Raw genomic sequence first — 18,090 nt, forward strand, 5'->3', positions numbered from 1 at the left:
AAACTAAGAGAATTCAGCACCACCAAACCAGCTCTACAACAAATGCTAAAGGAAATTCTCTAAGTGGGAGACACAAGAGAAGAAAAGGACCTACAAAAACAACCCAAAACAATTAAGAAAACAGTCTTAGGAACATACATATCGATAATTACCTTAAACATGAATGGATTAAATGCTCCAAACAAAAGACACAGGCTTGCTGAATGGATACAAAAACAAGACCCACACATATGCTGTCTACAAGAGACCAACTTCAGACCTAGGGACACATACAGACTGAAAGTGAGGGGTTGGGAAAAGATACTCCATGCAAATGGAAAGCAAAAGAAAGCTGGAGTAGCAATATTCCTATCAGATAAAATAGACTTTAAAATAAAGAATGTTACAAGAGACAAGGAAGGACATTACATAAGGATCAAGGGATCAATCTAAGAAGAAGATATAACAATTATAAATATATATGCACCCAACATAGGAGCACCTCAATACATAAGGCAACTGCTAACAGCTCTAAAACAGGAAATCGACAGTAACACAATAATAGTGGGGGGACTTTAACACCTCACTTACACCAATGGACAGATCATCCAAAATGAAAATAAATAAGGAAAGAGAAGCTTTAAATGACACAATAGACCAGATAGATTTAATTCATATTTATAGGACATTCCATCCAAAAACAGCAGATTACACTTGCTTCTCAAATGTGCACGGAACATTCTCCAGGATAGATCACATCTTGGGTCACAAATCAAGCCTCAGTAAGTTTAAGAAAATTGAAATCATATCAAGCATCTTTTCTGACCACAATGCTATGAGATTAGAAATGAATCACAGGGAAAACTATGTTAAAAAAAAAAAACACATGGAGGCTAAACAATATGTTACTAAATAACCAAGAGATCACTGAAGAAATCAAAGAGGAAATCAAAAAATATCTTGAGACAAAGGACAATGAAAACATGATGATCCAAAACCTATGGGATGCAGCAAAAGCAGTTCTAAGAGGGAAGTTTATAGCTATACAAGCCTACCTCAAGAAACAAGAAAAATATCAAATAAACAATCTAAGCTTACACCTAAAGGAACTAGAGAAAGAAGAACAAACAAAACCCAAAGTTAGTAGAAGGAAAGAAATCATAAAGATCAGAGCAGAAATAAATGAAATAGAAACAAAGAAAACAATAGCAAAAATCACTAAAACTAAAAGCTGGTTCTTTGAGAAGATAAGCAAAATTGATAAACCTTTAGCCAAACTCATCAAGAAAAAGAGGGAGAGGACTAAAATCAATGACATTAGAAATGAAAAAAGATAAGTTACAACAGACACTGCAGAAATACAAAGCATCCTAAGAGACTACTACAAGCAACTCTATGCCAATAAAAGGGACAACTGGGAAGAAATGGACAAATTCTTAGACTGGTATAACCTTCCAAACCTGAACCAGGAAGAAATAGAAAATATGAACAGAGCAATCACAAGTAATGAAATTGAAACTGGGATTAAAAATCTTCCAACAAACAAAGGCCCAGGTCCAGATGGCTTCACAGGTGAAGTCTGTCAAACATTTAGAGAAGAGCTAACACCCAACCTTCTCAAACTCTTCCAAAAAATTAAAGAGGAAGGAACACTCCCAAACTCATTCTATGAGGCCACCGTAAGGCTGATACCAAAACCAGACAAAGATACTACAAAAAAAGAAAATTACAGAACAATATCAGTGATGAATATAGATGCAAAAATCATCAAAAGAATACTAGCAGACAGAATCCAACAACACACTGAAAGGATCATACACCATGATCAAATGGGATTTATCCCAGGGATGCAAGGATTCTTCAATATATGCAAATCAATCAATGTGATACACCATATTAACAAACTGAAGGAGAAAAACCATATGACCATCTCAATAGATGCAGAAAAAGCTTTTGACAAAATTCAACACCCATTTACAACTTTCTCCAGAAAGTGGGCATAGAGGGTAACTACCTCAACATAATAAAGGCCATATATGAAAAACCCACAGCCAACATCATTCTCAATGGTGAAAAATTGAAAGCATTTCCTCTAAGATCAGCAACAAGACAAGGATGTCCACTCTTGCCACTATTACTCAACATAGTATTGCAAGTCCTAGCCATGGCAATCAGAGAAGAAAAAGAAATAAAAGGAATACAAATTGGAAAAGAAGACGTAAAACTGTCACTGTTTGCAGATGACATGATACTATACACAGAGAATCCTCAAGATGCCACCAGAAAACTACTAGAGTTAATCATTGAATCTGGTAAAGTTTCAGGATACAAAATTAATGCACAGAAATCTCTTGCATTCCTAGACACTAACAACGAAAGATCAGAAAGAGAAATTAAAAAAACAATCCCATTCACCATTGCAACAAAAAGAATAAAATACCTAGGAATAAATCTACCTAAGGAGGTAAAAGACCTGTACTCAGAAAACTGTAAGACGTTGATGAAAGAAGTCAAAGATGACACAAACAGATGGAGAGATATATCATGTTCTTCGACTGGAAGAATCAACATTTTGAAAATGACTATACTACCCAAAGCAACCTACAGATTCAATGCAATCCCCATCAAATTACCAAGGGTATTTTTTACAGAACTAGAACAAAAAAATCTTAAAATTTGTATGGAGACAAAAAAGACCCCAAATAGCCAAAGCAATCTTGAGGGAAGAAAACAGAGCTGGAGAAATTAGACTCCCTGACTTCAGACTGTACTACAAAGCTACAGTAATCACAACAATATGGTACTGGCACAAAAACAGAAATATAGATCAATGGAACAGGATCGAAAGCCTGGAGATAAACCCAGGCACCTATGGTCAACTAATCTATGACAAAAGAGGCAAGGATATACAATGGAAAAAAGAGAGTCTCTTCAATAAGGGGTGCTGGGAAAACTGGACAGCTTCATTTAAAAGAATGAAATTAGAACACTCCCTAACACTATACACAAAAATAAACTCAAAATGGATTAAAGACCTAAATGTAAGACCAGACACTATAAAACTCTTAGAGGAAAACACAGGAAGAACACTCTTTGACATAATCAAAGCAAGATCTTTTTGACCCACCTCCTATAGTAACGGAAATAAAAATAAACATAAACAAATGGGACTAATGAAACTTAAAAGCTTTTGCACAGCAAAGGAAACCATAAACAAGACGAAAAGAGAACCCTCAGAATGGGAGAAAATATTTGTAAACGAATCAACGGACAAAGGATTAATCTCGAAAATATATAAACAGCTCATGCAGCTCAATAACAAAAAAACAACCAACCCAATCAAAAAATGAGCAGAAAACCTAAACAGATATTTCTCCAAAGAAGACATACAGATGGCCAAGAGGCACATGAAAAGCTGCTCAACATCACTAATTATTAGAGAAATGCAAATCAAAACTACAATGAGGTACCACCTCACACCAGTTAGAATGGGCATCATCAGAAAATCTATAAACAACAAATGCTGGAGAGGGTGTGGAGAAAAGGGAATCCTCTTGCACTGTTAGTGGGAGTGTAAATTGATACAGCCACTATGGAGAACAAAACGGAGGTTCCTTAAAAAATTAAAAATAGAATTACCATATGACCTAGCTATCCCACTACTGGGCATACACCCAGAGAAAACCATAATTCAAAAAGACACATGCACCCCAATGTTCACTGAAGCACTATTTACAATAGCCAGGACATGGAAGCAACTTAAGTGTCCATCAACAGATGAATGGATAAAGAAGAAGTAGTACATATATACAATGGAATATTACTCAGCCATAAAAAGGAATGAAATTGGTTCATTTATTGAGACGTGGATGGATCTAGAGACTGTCATACAGAGTGAAGTAAGTCAGAAAGAGAAAAACAAATATCATATATTAACACATATATGTGGAATCTAGAAAAATGGTACAGATGAACCGTTTTTCAAGGCAGAAATAGCGTCACACGTGAAGAGAACAAACGTACGGACACCAAGTGGGGAAAGCGGGGTGGGGGGCTGGTGGTGGGATGAATTGGGAGATTGGTATTGACATATATATACTACTATGTATAAAATAGATAACTAATAAGGAAAACATCAAAAAATAAAATATATGCAAGTAGATTAATAAAAACAAACAAAAAAACTATCTCAGAGAAATCCACAAGCATTAAATGCTCATCATTAGCCCAAACAATTCTAGGAAAATCACATACCTGTTAGTATGCTGAAAACATCTCCTGAGAGACTCCTATACATAGACCTCTGTCTTTAGATGCCATCAGCTCTATTTTAGAATATTTACATCCAAATCTGGTTAAAATATAAAAACATGTAAAAGGAAAACCTCAATTTTTGTCAGAATGTGTTAAAAAAATGGAAATTGCTTGAGACAAAGAGGGGTTAAATGATGGTGACAGAGAAGCCAAGAGGGATGGAAGTATTTAGCGAGGCATATAGGTTAGGAGAGATTTTTTATTTTGTAATTTATGGTAGATACTTGAGGATGTTTATTTAGAGGAGAAGAATCCCAAAGAGACAAATGAGCTGAAGAGAAGAAGAGAGCTGTATAATAACTGATGAAGGAAATTCAATGTAGCAAAATGCAAGATCGTTACACTAGGCAAAAGTGCAAGAAATGGTACAGGAAGGACTTCGAGGAATATTGGTACAGGGAAAAGACAGAGTGGAGGACCTGAGAGTTCAGTGAAGGCAAAAAGAGAGAAGGGCGGAGTTCCTCTCATCTCCTGGCCTCTGCTTTAAAGAGGACTGTCTCTGACCCTTAAACTCATGATTCATTTATTTATTCATTCATTGACTAGATATTTATTCAGTGCTCATGAGATATCAGATACTGTTTTGGCACTGGGGATGTAGCAATAAACCAGTCAAATAAAGTCGTTGCTGTTAAGGAGCTTATATTCTATGTAGGGAGACAGATAGTAAACAAATAGATAAATATTTATTCAGTGTCAAAAATCTTAACCTCTTTCCCCTACTCTACACCCATCTCATCTCTCCATATCCTCAGCTATAACGTGCGGATAGTGCTAGCATCGTAAATTAAAAAAAAAAAAAAAAATTCAGCCCAAACCGAAGACCTTGCTTAGAGGTAAGCAGGCCTCACTCTGAGTGACATTATCATCCTCCCTAGGTTTTATCTTGGTTCTAAAGGCTCATTTTACTGCGAAAAGGCAATAGCTTAGAGGCTGGAGAACAGGGAGAGAAACTCAATGTATCTTTCATCTCAGACTCTCCTTACCTAAGTACTTATGTTCACTGCCAGCAATAACTCATTGCTCACCTACTTTGGGAAGGCCAAATGTTAGGGTCTATAGAAACTACAGAGATGGGTAAATCCTCAAAGAGATTAAATAATAATTATCCTGATAGTTAATACTAACTGAGCACTTCCTACCCGCCAGACACTTCAAGTGCTTCACATGATTTCTCTCATTTAAGCTTCATGGTAGTCTTGTAAGGTGATAATATATGCATGTTCATGTGAGGAAAGAAAATCCTGAAGAGGTCAAGAAATGTTCCCAAGGTAGCAAGGTAAGAAGTGCTATTGATTTGACTTGAGAGCTCACATGCTGAACCATTCTGCCTCCCCAATTTTATTAGTTTCCCAGGGCTGCCATTACAGAGTACCACACACTGAGTGTCTTAAAGCAACAGAAATGTATTGTCTCACAACTCTGGAGGCTAGAAGCTAGAAATCAAGGTGTCAGCAGTGCCATGCTACCCCTGAAACCTGTAGAGAAATCCTTCCCGGCCTCTTCTGAGCATCTGGTGGTTTGCTGGCAAGCTTTGGGATTCCTTGGCTTGCACTCGCACAACTCCCATCTCTAAAACAGCATCTCAACTGGTCTGCCTGCCTTCAATTCGATCCCGTCCAGTCCACTCTGCAATGTGCATTCTGGAGTGTTCTCTCTATTCGTGCCACGTTTTGCTTTTCATTCTTTGGGGGTTCCCTGTTGCCTTCAGGACAGAATCTACACTCCTTATCATGCCCACATTTCCGACATCTATATCCTGCTGAACTCTCTACTGCATCTATTTGCCTTCTCGCTCTGCTTCCCCCCCACCCCCCCGCCACTCTTTAATTTCTTCTTTGCAAATGCGGTGTTTTCTGCTTGTAATACTCTTTTCTTTCTCTACACTTTCTAGTTCCTTCTCATCTTTCAAAATGTTGCCTTAAAGTTATGGATTCCCTAACATTCTCTTTATTTACTTGTCTGTCTCAGAGTGCTGTATATTTCTGTATCACCACTACCTGACACAGTGTCTGGCAAGTATAAATTGTTCAACAAATATTTACTAAATAAATGAAGAAAATGAATGAATGAATGAAAGGGATGAGAAGGAGAAAAGGTAAAGATGAAGGAAGGGGTTTTTTTTCAGTTGGAGAGGAGAGCTCTCAGTGAGATAGTTACAAATATTTTGTTTAAAGAAAGTGATGCTATTTCCCAAGAGTAGGAACATATTTAGAAATTCTCTGTGGATTTTAGAAAGCAAAATTAGCTTTCTACTTTCTATTAGCTTTCTATTAGCTTTCTATTAACTACTGGATCAGACACTAGATCACCCTGCCCTACCCCTCCAAAGGGCATTACTCATGCCACTGTTGTGATCATAAAGCTATGGACACTTTTCACCACCGTGCCCACCAGAGACCTGGACGCTCCTATGCACATTACAGATTGAAAGGAGGGTCCACCCCGCTTTTACCTGGCAGCACTGCACCCACCGAGGCACTGGCTCCCCCATGGCCACCCAGAGAATCCACGCAATACTACTTAGAGGTAGCATGGGACCAATTCTAACCAATGAAAGACGGAAGAAAGAGAAAGCCAGGAGACAGATAAATTGCTTGTCCTTCTTGCCCTTTTCCCCCGGTGCCTGTTCTGAGTTGCAGTAGTTTAATACGGCCTCTCTGGAAATGTCTCCCAATAATTCACCCATTTGTGTTTGCTCTCCTTTTTTCGTTATTTCCCCCTCTCTCATATTCCTGGGATTGCACCAACCAATACAATGTTATCATTTAAGTGTTTGCCATAGATTCTGTTTTGGGAAAACCTAGACTAAACAAGTAATTTTTAGAATTTTCAGATGCTAAATATATCATGCATTATTAGAAACAGAAACAGATTAAATAAGAAGTATTTGTAGTGAAAACATTCACTTATCTGCATTGGCTTATTGTTGGACACTGGGAGAGTAGTTGTAGGGAACTGTCACTGAAAATAGTCAAGAAGAAATGGAGAACAAAGAGTCAAACAACAAAGAAATAGTCTCCTTGTGGAACATCAACAAGAGATAATCAGAAACACATGGCTATGGTGAGTACAAATATATTCCCCAAAGAGCTAAGTTTCCAATAAAGGAGGATTTACCAAGGAAATTTTCTTCCATTGTGTCTGTTTATAATTTAATGTGCTTCCTATGTTATGGAATATTGAAATGTTAGATTCTAGGAAAATAAATAAATCTATTGTGTGACCTACTTCAGTGAAGAGAACTCAAATTGTCTTCAGTTTATATATTAAGTTGAAATAATTTTAAGACACAGCACAAGCAACTAATATTGGGAGAAAACCCAGAAAAAATGACAAAATTACATCTGCTTAGCAAGGCTGTTTGTAAAGCTCGAATGGAAAAAGGAATCTGGCCAGAGGAGGGAGCGCACTTCCTCACTACGGAAAGTTGGCATATACCATACCATGATCTCAATCTGTGCTGAAAACAGTTTTAGACATTGAACCAGATCCCAGTTACAAAGGTGTAAAGAGCACAGTCACTTACCTTTAAATATTTGCTACTCCAGAACGCTCTGTTACTTGGCTGGTAAAGCATAAAAGGTCCTCTCTTAGAAACAACTACAACCAAAACAACTGGGAAATACTTATTGCTTATTCATGAAAGTATGAAAACTATGATTTGAGAAATACGCTATGAGCATACTTCGGTTTCAGAATGTCTATCCCTGCAGACACTATAGCATTCACTGAAATAGTTTTTCAAATGTCTTCTAGTGGATTCGTTAAGATTTTTTTTCCTTTTTTAGATTTATAAACTCAGACCCAACTTTTCCTGAAGGGGCAATGAAAGTTGAAATGTACTGCTTTTTAAGCATTGTCTTATTTCCTAGTGTTTCTTTAGGTCTGAATATCTGAAGAGGATCATAGTTTTTCCCAGAGAACAGCACATACATGTACACACATTTTTTGCATAAAATGCTTGGGTTTGGTAGACATCTTATACATCCAAATACTTTCTGGAATCCATGAACCTGAGGTCAAAACCAGCTGTTTTAGGTAACTTTAAAAGTCACCTAAAGATGGATGGATACAAGTAAGGGAAAGCGCTAGTAAAATGAATATTTTGGTTTGCCAATAAAAGTAATAACAAAACCCAAGATTTATAGATAGAAACAATGCATCTTCTATAAAATGCCTAAAAAGCTATATTTTAGGTCTTGAGGAAAATCTAGGTAGCATCTTATCAGTTATCTTTTTAATGAACTTCTTAGGTAGCTGTTTTTGAGAAGGATCTATGTATGTACTCCAAACACGTTTCTTTCTTCACTTTAGCTGTCTGAAAGAATATTTAATCTTCAAAAAGTGATTATTATTTGATTCTTTTCTGGAACATATAATACAAGGAGAACTAATTTATATTGGATTTTAACTAACTTCCACATGATACTTTCTGTCTAATAAAAACTGGCTCTAAACCAAAGGCTGGCCCAAGTTAAGTTGAAAATAGAAGTACATGGCAAATGTTTGGAAATTCAGTTTTCATATCCACTGAGCTTCTGAACTATAATTGTGACTTCAGAATCTTGCTTACAGTTAAAATATTTAAGACTGTGGAAAAAAATCATCATGTGTTAGGCATTTTTTGTGAAGAACATTCTAGAGTGAATGTTTTACACGAGGAGCCAATAAGTTTCAGATGGTTTATAAGTGGCAGGAGGTCCAAAGCTGAAATGGAATTTTCTGTGACAGCCTACAAATAACAGTTAACATATGCCTAAGTTACAGTCAAAAACAGGAGTCACCGTAAAGTCAAGTAGTGAGTAAGAAAGGCCGTAAGTTAATGAATAAAAACCTTTTTGTCCAAAGTTCTTAGCAAAAATTTTAGGTACTTAAAGAGCAAAACCGTCTCAAATATTTTTAAAGAAATTATAGTTATTGGAAACAAACAAGAAGTGACTTTCAAAGTCATAGTTTACACCATCATAAATTTGAGGTATTAAAAATGTAGATACGAGTTAAGTTAATGCTGGTATAAATTAACAAAAAATATAAATTCGTCAATTAATTTAATATTTGATTCACACTTGCCGTTGAAGTTTCATCCCGATATGTTTCTAGTGATATTATCTGCTTTTTTGTCCTATTTCTTGGTCAAGATATTTCTTGACATTGTTGATAAAATAATCACTCAGAAGTCTTCACATTTTCTTTGTTCAAACCTGATATTATCTCGTATTTCAGTATGTTCTTACAGCTGTGGTTTCACAAATTGTTATCAGAGCTTTGAATTTACTTTTTAGAGCATCTTCCCTGCAGTAGGGACCAGATGGATGTATCATGTCATAACGTGGCCTGCCTAAACATCTTTGAGTGTCATCATACCTACCTTACCTAGCTCAAAAGGTTATGAGTCTGAAATGAAATACATAAAAGAATTTTTTAAACAAGATGGTGTGGTGTTAGCAATAATGGTAGCAGTAAGTGTTGGTATTCAACAAGAAATTCTGCTCCAAACACTAACCATGATCATAGGACCTACCTAAATCTACTCTAGATATAAGATAGTACTTACAGATTCCTAAATTATCTTGCTACACTATTGCATAGAAATCAGTGGTTTTGCTATCATGAATATGTGTGTGTGTTTTTGTTTCTTTTCTAGACTGGATTATTTTAAAGGTCTTCATTTCACTAACAGGCATGAACAGAGTGGTATATTAAAATAGAAATTCTGTGTATTTACTTATGTTTCGTGTTTTTCCAACACTTGACAAGTAAGATTAGTAAAGTTAATTAGAATAATATAAGTATGGAATAATCTGTATTTTTCTAATTCTATAAGCAATGAAATGCCGTGTCAATTCTTTTGAAGAAGGTTATTATACTATTTTTTAAGTGCTTCAAAAAATAAATGTATTGCTTTAGAAATGTGACAAATAGACTTAACCAATTATAAAATGTAATTTTGCAGTAACTTCAAGTCTGGAATGGTCTGACCACTCATACTGACTGCCTTGAGGAAAGAGACACTCAACGTTTACCAAATTTTATGAATATTTGATTTTTGTTCCTGAACTGTAAATCTTCAGATCTCTCAGAATCCCTGTATTTTAGAAAGAATTCACATCATTCCCATCTCCTCCAAATTGTCTATTTCATTTAGCTGAAATGAAGTGAAATTCTGAGAGAGAAAATAATGACCAGGACTCTCTGGAAGTAAACATAAGAAGTTTAAGCTAACATGTGTTTCACTGTCATAAGGTCACTGTCTGGACTGTGTATACAGTCTGATCCTTTTCAGACCTCATGGAAGTTAATTTTAGTCTTACAGAAGGGACAGAGAGAAGCAGACTGCTATCTTTGCAGAGAATGTCAAGGTTAAGCTTATGACCGCCTTACCTTTCTGACTTCCTGTGCCTTATCAGAGAGAAGTAAGCACTGCTTGTCCAGGGACAATCCTTCCTTGCATCTGCTTGCCTGGGTTTCGGTGGGTGTGTTTGGGGCAGCCTCAGGGACAGCAGCTGTGAGCTTCCTTGCCCCCCGGAATGTCAGGGTCTGGTAGAAGAGACAGATTGCCACCACCAAGCCCACCAAGAAGGGCCGGGGGCAAAATCGCCGACGACAAAGGAACACTGGACGACAGACCATGACCAGTTCAGCTTCACTTGGCCCCTGTCCACGTTGCCGGAAAAGTCATAGCAGCTATTTTTTGTCAGCATGAAAAACACAAATCTGTCTTCTTTTTCCACAACTTAAATCAAATCAAGATAGCTCCATCCCCACTTAAGAACTTTCCGAAGTATCCTGCCAAAGAATCATCGGTCCCAAAAGTCTGCGGCGGTTAATAAGAGCCCTTCCATGGATGACAGTAAAAAGTGGTTGGCCTCGGTTAAAAAAAGACATCAAAATAATAATAGTTGTAACTAATAACCTGAGCGTACTCCAGGCTGTCAAACTGTTGCTTCCGGTAATGCCTTATTTTTCACAACATCCTTAAGCTCACAGTAAAAGCTTCACAGGAAAAGAGAAGCAACACCAAAGTAAATCTGGAGTCTAAAAACAGCACCGGAGAACGCAATAGGTTTATACCATAGTGCCTGTTGCACGGCTGGAGGCGGGCCAGCTTGCCTTAACAGTTCCTCATTTTTCCTCCGGTTTTAAAGCTGTCCTGCTTTCAGCCTTTCATGTTTCTTAACTGCTTCCCTTCATTCCATTTTAAACTGCCGCTTTCCTGTAAGCCTTCCCGGCTTTTAACAGAAAAAGGGAATACAGGGTCTGAAGGGACATGGTTACCATCCGCGGGGTTTGCCTTGTATTTGTTTCATTCCGTTTCGAGTTCAAAGTTCTACGTACTTACTCAGTTTTCATCCTTTTAGCCAGAAAAAAAAAATACTTTCCATGATCCCCTAATGGATTGCTGATCAAAACCACTCGGAAGGAAACACCCAGTCGTATGACTCCAATTCATCTCCCACCCACGGACACACTCACGCAGGCACACAGAGCCACACGCGCGCGCCGGCCGCACTCGCTGAGGGGAGCGGGGAGCAGGGCGCAGGGAGCCGGGCGCGGGGCCCGCGGGCAGCGCAGCCACTGTCCGGCGAGGGGGCGGGGCTAAGGCCCGGGCTCTTAGGTCCTCGGGGGCGGCCGGAGCGCGCCGTTAGCCCAGGATCAGAAAGGGTGGGCTTCCCCAGACTGGAAACAACATTTCTCATTTCCCCTGAAATGTGACTGTCCACCCAGAGCTGTAGAATTTTAAATACATTATTTGATATTTGACCCCTTCTGGGTTTTTTTTTCTAATACAGCATTGGAAAAACAAATAGCCCTTCGTCAGCTGATGTCAAAGGTCGAGGGGGAGACTAAAGCAGGCTCGGTGAGGGAATTGGGAGGATCTTCACTCGAAGGAATTACGTACGGTCACTCTTATGGGGATAAGAGGGTCACGGGTACTGTCTGGACCTCAGAACATGAAAGTCTGTTGTATGCACTGATTCCACTGGAAATGATCTTTTTCTGCTCAGTACCTAACTCATATCACATTATTGCTCCTTTCCTGGACTAGGGCTGAGTCTTTCAAAGGCTAATTGCCTGACACTTCACTCCCGTGATGAGTGGACTATAGCAGACGTTGGTAACTTTCGGTCATCAGAAAGGGGTACGCAGCACGCTTTGTTCAGAAGTCAACTCAATCTAATGCTATACAGACTGCCACAAGGAACCCCTAACAGGGCAAGTCTGCAAACTCCATCCACTTTTGCTGAGTCGGCTCAGGGAATGCCATGGAGAAAGGCAATCTGTCCAGTGCATGTTGCTCACGTCTCCCAGCCTTTGCTTTGCGATCTCTGGACACCCAGGACTGGCTTAGGCTCACAGCAGATATTCTTCCAAGGCTCTTCTAAATAGGTTTTGTGACCTGTTTCTGACCAAAACTCGTTCTTGTGGGCTGAGGTTCTCCTGTGAGGCCACACCTCTAAAGTGATCCCATCCCTTAGGCACGCTGTCAGTCACTCGTATTTTGTGAGACGGAGCGCCCCCTACGGGTGTCTCGCTATTACAGATTCAGAGACAAAAGGTCATCTACCTTCTCGCTTGTAAGAAACTACTTTAACACCTTAACACATTAATTAAACTTTAGAGAATAAGTATTCACACTAAAGCTAGATTTATCCCGAACCCTTGCATATATCCCCTCCAGTTTTTTAAAATATTTTTTATTTATAGATTCAGAATCCTCAATCCCATGACAAGTGAAGTACTGATAGCAGGGGAAAATGAAGTGGCATTTGACTTTTAGAAGCCAAGAGAGTTTTAAGAGGAAATGGTTAAACAGTAGTGTTGGAAGATATAGTTACAATGTAATTTGAGAGATAATAGGAATTGGTGTTCTCTAAACTGGAATTGTCCTTGTGTTGGTGTGATCTGAGGTGAGACGAAGTTCTTTACTAGGTGAAAAGGAATGAACACACATTTCTATTAAGGCAAAAAGTCTGAAGACTGAGAGTCTGAGGAACCTGAGGGGTTATTTTTATGCATTATTAAATTTAAAACATAAACCAGATGCTAAAATCATATTGTCTTTGATCTGGGAGAAGTGAAAGACAACAGCCTAGTTAAATTTTATAGCTACACTTCAAGTAACAGGAATCAGAAGATGGCAAATTAGTGTTCTAGAAATGATACTGGCAGGTTGAAAAACCCAGTGGGAAGACGGTAAATAAACGACTATCTGCAGAAGTGAGAAAAGGGATAATTAGAGTGGGAAGTTGGAAAGAAGAGGCGGGAAATAAGATACAAATAGACTAAGGCAGTCCATAGACAACATCTGACGTTAGAGTTAGTCCCATCTGGGTTTAGAATCATAGCACTGCCTCTTATCACATGGTTTTAAACAAGTGATTTGTGAAATGAGGATACTAATTCTTCCTTTGAAGTGTTGTTGGCGTGACTAGATGAAATAATGTATACGATAAGCGTTCTGTGCACATGTGTTGGAAAAACGCATGCTGAATGCATGTCTGTTATGTTTTCAATCCTGTGGCTGAGCTCAGTCTGGTTTGGTGCCAGACATATGAACAGATAATTATCAAATATCGGGCCTCTTGGAGAAGCCCCCAAAGCAAACATGAGCGCTTAGTATTAGTTCTCTTTCCTTTATTCTTTGAGGTGATGGCGGGGGGCCGATGCTGGTTTGGGAGAATGAGAGCAAGAGAGGGATGAGAGGAAGGCGGAGACTACAAGTGGGGGGTATTTACGCCCTAGTTGTAAGGCAAGGTGAAGTAGGAGCATGTGTTAAGAGTCTGGAGGTGTCAGATCAGGGAACAGTGAAGACAGAGAGTAAGTTGTTTCAGTGACAGGAGTAGGAGGGTAACACGCAGTAGAATTATATGAAACTGTGGATTCTGGCAGTGTTTCAGACTGAATGTTTTTGTGCATATAATTTCATAAAGTACCTCTTTCCCTAAATCACTTCAGTATTCAAGGGCCTGTATTTAAGTGGCATCAACCTGGGACAATAGAGTGGCAGGTCTTTTAGAATTCTATAGTTCAACGTTGGACAAAACACAACAATCTTCCTCTTCAAACCTCTCTAACACAAAACATACTCTTCCATCACACTTATGTTCCCTTTCGGTTTTGATATGAAGTGGGGGTGAAAGGAGAGGTTGAATTTAATAATTGTTGTTTGAAAAGGTATTTTTAAAAATTATTTTACTTTTTAAACTAGAGAAATAAAGCTATCTCTAATAGAGAAGATTCCAGTATCCTATCAGGAACTCTGGGAAAGTATTTCTCTCTTTGAGTGTCACTTTCCTCATAAAATAGGGGCTTCAGTGATCACTAGATAATCTCACAGGTCACCTGAGGCTCCGAAGTTACGCTTGTAGGGATGCATTTTTGACATGGATTTCCTCTCTGTTGCAACCTGGTAAGAAGAGGAAGTCTTCAGATTCTGGGCCCACTTGGTTTCCTGCAGGGGAAAGCCTTTTTCTTTCAAGAAAGCTCCTGGGGCTTCCCTGGTGGCGCAGTGGTTGAGAATCTGCCTGCTAATGCAGGGAACACGGGTTCGAGTCCTGGCCTGGGAGGATCCCACATGCCGTGGAGCAACTAGGCCCGTGAGCCACAACTACTGAGCCTGCGCGTCTGGAGCCTGTGCTCCTCAACAAGAGAGGCCGCGATAGCGAGAGGCCCACACACCGCGATGAAGAGTGGCCCCCGCTTGCCACAACTAGAGAAAGCCCTCGCACAGAAACGAAGACGCAACACAGCAAAAATAAATAAATTAATTAATAAACTCCTACCCCCAACATCTTCTTAAAAAAAAAAAAAAGAAAAAACAAGAAAGCTTCTGACCACAGTGATGTAAAATTCAGTTGTAGATACTAGTGGTGATGTCATGAGTTAAGTCCTGGGGGTGCTGCCAGTCACACCTGGGCACTCACCTTCCAGTACCTCTTCCCTAGAGAGTCTGAATGACCTCTTCCCAGCTCCTACCACCTCTCTTCAAATAATGACCATGGAAATTTCCCCATAAGCTCTGAACATACAGGAAACTTTTAAATCACGAATTACATATTGAATCTTTACTATGCAAAAACATCATCCCAGGCAATGTGGAAAACTGAAGACATATAACAAATACCATAAATGACTAAAATATGATAAACACAATGATGAATTGGTCAGGATAGGATAACTTCTGTAACAAATAACTTTGAAATCTCAGAGACTTGATACAATAAAATCTCGTTTTGCACTCATAATTTTCCAGTGTTTATCAGTTTCCATTAAGACATTTAGCACCCAAGGTCCTTCCACCTGGTGACTTTCCATACTCTAGAATCTTGGACACCCACTGAGATCCTCTGAACCCTACTAGCAGATGAGAAATGAGAAAGGCAAGGAGAATTATGTGAGAGGTCTTTTGGGACTAAGCTTCAAATTGGCATATATCCTTCGGTCCACATTCTACTGGTCAGAGCCCAATTATATGGACCCACCTAACTGAAACTGAGATGGAAAATGAGGTTTAGCTACATGCCCAAGAGGAAAAGGAAAAGAGGCTGATAAACACAGCATTCCCAACCACAACTAAGATGGAGGTAAGTCAAGTACCATGGAGAACTGTAATTGGGAGTCCACATCTTTTGAGAAGTGATAAGGAAAGCTTCAGGAAAGTGGCAGTTTCTCAACTGGGCCCTGAAAAGTCACAAATATTTCAACTGCTGCAGGTTTTATGTCTTAGTGGGAGACGACTAAGGATAGAACTGGAGAGTTCGGTCCTGATCAAGGATGGCTCTAATTTCTAAGTTAAAGGGTTTATTTAGCCATCTGTAGACAGGAATCCAAAAAGTTTCTTCCCCACATGATTTATTAATGAAGATATTATAAGTCAGACTAGGAAGGCCATTATCTTCATTTATCTGAGAATACTGTTATATTACCACTATCTTTAGTTGTAAACTCACAAAGCAAAACCTCTTTTGTTTTTTGGGTAGAATAAGAACAACCACATGGGTCAAGTTTATGTGGTTACTCTCAATGGTGCAAAATATATGCAAGATTGAAAAGAAAAGTCTGTGTGCAAGGTCAGATTCTTGCCTTAGGGCCCACACTGTCCTTGTGGACGAAAATGCTGCACTAGTGTAAGGTACGTGCATATACACCTGATCATGTGTTATCCCACAAAGCCATGCAAACACAGAGCACTAATTTATACCAGGGTTAGCATCATGCGTCCTTTCACTTGTCTTTAGAACTTTACACCTCCCACTCATTATAATGAAAAACCAAAAGTTCCAACTACAGTTAGGCTCACGTCTTGTTCTTGATATGCTGGAGGAGTATGAAGAGAAATCCGAAAACTGTTTTGCAAGTTTTCTGCAATTTCTAATGCAATCAACATTTAAACTTGCTTAATTTCCTTTTAACGCAATTCCATTGCCTCTCTCCTAAACATTATGTGGAGTCACTTTTTGTACAAATCTACGGATTTCAATTTAAGACCACTGAAACTTTATGGGGTTTTAGTTCAATTAAAAAAAAAAAAGATTTTTCCCTTCCTTTGTAGTGGTTCTAAAACCACTCTAGGCTGCTGAATGGTGAGCTCAGGATTTGCAGAGGTCTGGGAATTGCATTAAAGGGTAGAAGGGACTTCCCTCAGGCACAGCATTTGTTCAATTTACACATGGAAATAAAATACCACAGTGAAAATCTTCGTTTTTCTACTTTTTCTTGTTTGATGTTTGCTTGAACAGATACATTCTATAGCCTTTAAATTTCTAGATGAACAAAACAGTCCAGATAGACTAAATCTTCCAGACTAAATGCTTACCATTTAAAAACAAATATTTATTTATTTATTTGGTTGCACCGGGTCTTAGTTGCAGCAGGTGGGCTCCTAAGTTGGGTCTCCAGGGCTCTTTGGTTACGGCTTGCCGGCTCCTCAGTTGCGGCACACAAACTCTTAGTTGCGGCATGCATGTGGGATCTAGTTCCCTGACCAGGGATCGAACCCAGGCCCCCTGCATTGGGAGCACGGAGTCTTATCCACTGCACCACCAAGGAAGTCCCTAAATGCTTATCATTTTAAATTGTCCACTAGACCAGTGTTTCCGAGCACATAAATCTGCTGTAGAGTCCATATGAGAACACTCGGTGCTGCCTTTCTGAAATGGGACGTACACTCGCCAGCTCTCCATAGTTCTTGACCAGTCACTCTACTTATTTTTCACAACTTTCTCTCTTCGTAAGCATTTTGAATTTGCTTGCACCAGTACCCAAAATTACTTTTATCATATTCCATGCTGTATTCTAGTTATCAGTGTACTTATATCTCTTTACAGTATAAACTGCTTTCTGACAGAAACTATTTTACTCATCTCCCTATTCTTGCAGTATCTATCAGTGTCTTCCTGCAAATGATTAAAAAATTCCCATTTGTAGAGGTCTATACATCATAAATTCAAATATTTTCCCATATTATTGCCATTTTTCCCACAAGAAATATTTCACATCTTGTTAACATTTAACCCAGTGCGGGTAATTTTGTTCCCCAGAGGGCATTTGGCATTGTCTACAGCCTTTTCTGGTTGTCACAACTTGTGGGCCCAGGAGGGATGCTAATGACATCTCGTGTGTAGATGCCAGGAATGCTGCTAAACATCCCACAATGCACACGACAGCAGCACCACAACAAAGAATCATCTGGCAGAAAATGTCAGTAGGGCTAACGTTGGGAAACTGAAGTTTAACCAAAGGAATAGTTTGTTGCACAATTTTTACATGTGGGTGCCAAAGATGGTCTGTTAC

General features: G+C 38.9%; 1 protein-coding gene across 1 annotated transcript in view; it reads right to left on the reverse strand.

Annotated features, from left to right (window-relative positions):
* CPED1 (cadherin like and PC-esterase domain containing 1) overlaps window positions 1–11,283 on the reverse strand; it is a 301,545-nt gene extending 290,262 nt beyond the window's left edge. The window contains exon 1 of the mRNA XM_030857653.2: window positions 10,678–11,283. Within this exon, the coding sequence (XP_030713513.2) occupies window positions 10,678–10,926 (249 nt within the window). The 5' untranslated portion in view covers window positions 10,927–11,283. The remainder of the gene's footprint in view (window positions 1–10,677) is intronic.
* Window positions 11,284–18,090: the final 6,807 nt, after the last annotated feature.

This window comes from Globicephala melas, chromosome 9, assembly GCF_963455315.2.
Source record: "Globicephala melas chromosome 9, mGloMel1.2, whole genome shotgun sequence".
Classification (NCBI taxonomy): Eukaryota; Metazoa; Chordata; class Mammalia; order Artiodactyla; family Delphinidae; genus Globicephala; species Globicephala melas.